Raw genomic sequence first — 1,292 nt, forward strand, 5'->3', positions numbered from 1 at the left:
AAGGCCGAAGAAGTATATTTAATGAGTCTACGCGCTATTTGCTCCCCAATCGTGGAAATTTTACATTTACATACTTTCTTTGATATCTTGTAATTTTTCAAGTAATATATTAAAATTAAATGTATGCGTTTTTAATTTTGATAAACTTTCTCAATAAGTCAACAAGTCAGTTCTTTGACTTTTTTCTTGTTGTTTGTGCCCAGCGGCGTGCGTGCGGTGTACTTGTGTGTTGCAGAGGAGCATTTTAACGGCATTTACAGGAAATTATCGGCAATAATAGGCGAAAGAGAGTAGAGAAACATTAAGACTTTGCATATGACTTTTGCGTATGATAAGCACACTTGTTGGCAATGCAGTCATCAAAATAGGAGACCTCTTATCAGAGTTTGGATAACTGCAATGGGATATGAAATATAATATCATATGCGTTATATATCTATGAATATTGAAAGCGATAAATAAAACTTATATCTTGTTATATATCTGACGTCCCCGCTAATGCGCCGTTCGAATTGTTTATTATAGCGCTCGTTAGATGGCGCGCACGACAATGCAAATGGCCTCACCCGTTGTCGAAATGTAGTTTCACAACTTCTAAGGAACTGTGCCGAAGAAGAAGTCAAAGTTAATGCAATTGATAGCTCTGCACTGCGGTCATATTGTCAACAACGACATAAAAATGTAATTTGCTCTCTGTATCTGATATTCACTGATTTTACAATTACTGACGCACACTGTTGCCACGGTCCCTCACCGTGTCAGGTCAGTACGGCTTATAGCGTCTATTTCCCCCAGGGCGAAGCTAGTAATTCGGACCCACCGTAGTTTGGACCCAACAATTCAGACCCACCTTTAGTAATTTGGACCCACCACACTTTCGAGCCAATTTTTAACTGATGTATTTCTAATATTCATTATAACAGTATTGTAAGGGTTTGATCCTTACACGGTCGGTGTCCTGGCCGTCTGGTAGAATGGAGCACACCGAGTCGATCCCAGGCTGTCCTTATATATGTTGGCAGCCGTGGCCTTGCCTGGCTTGCCGGGAATCCTAGGTCGAAGCCTGAGTGTGAATCCTGTAGATTCCGGTAGAATGGCTTCGACCCGTAATATGTGACGGTACAGACCCCTTACAGTATAATAATACATATTTAGATACTTCCGTATAGCAACGTCTGTTATAGCTCTAGTACTATAGCCCGCTTACATTAACGCCAGCGGCAGTTAATGTAAGCGGGCTATAGACTATAGTACTAGAGCTACGTCTGTTAGAGGCTTACTTAGTAAACAAT

At 40.7% G+C, this 1,292-nt stretch overlaps 1 protein-coding gene across 1 annotated transcript in view; it reads left to right on the forward strand.

The window, feature by feature from the left end:
* The first annotated feature begins 21 nt into the window (after positions 1–21).
* LOC106819373 (neurofilament heavy polypeptide-like) overlaps positions 22–1,292 on the forward strand; it is a 6,001-nt gene continuing 4,730 nt past the window's right edge. Inside the window, exon 1 of the mRNA XM_014824018.1 lies at positions 22–681. Within this exon, the coding sequence (XP_014679504.1) occupies positions 629–681 (53 nt within the window). The 5' untranslated portion in view covers positions 22–628. The remainder of the gene's footprint in view (positions 682–1,292) is intronic.

Source organism: Priapulus caudatus, unplaced genomic scaffold (genome assembly GCF_000485595.1).
Source record: "Priapulus caudatus unplaced genomic scaffold, Priapulus_caudatus-5.0.1 Scaffold3297, whole genome shotgun sequence".
In the NCBI taxonomy this organism is placed as follows: Eukaryota; Metazoa; Priapulida; class Priapulimorpha; order Priapulimorphida; family Priapulidae; genus Priapulus; species Priapulus caudatus.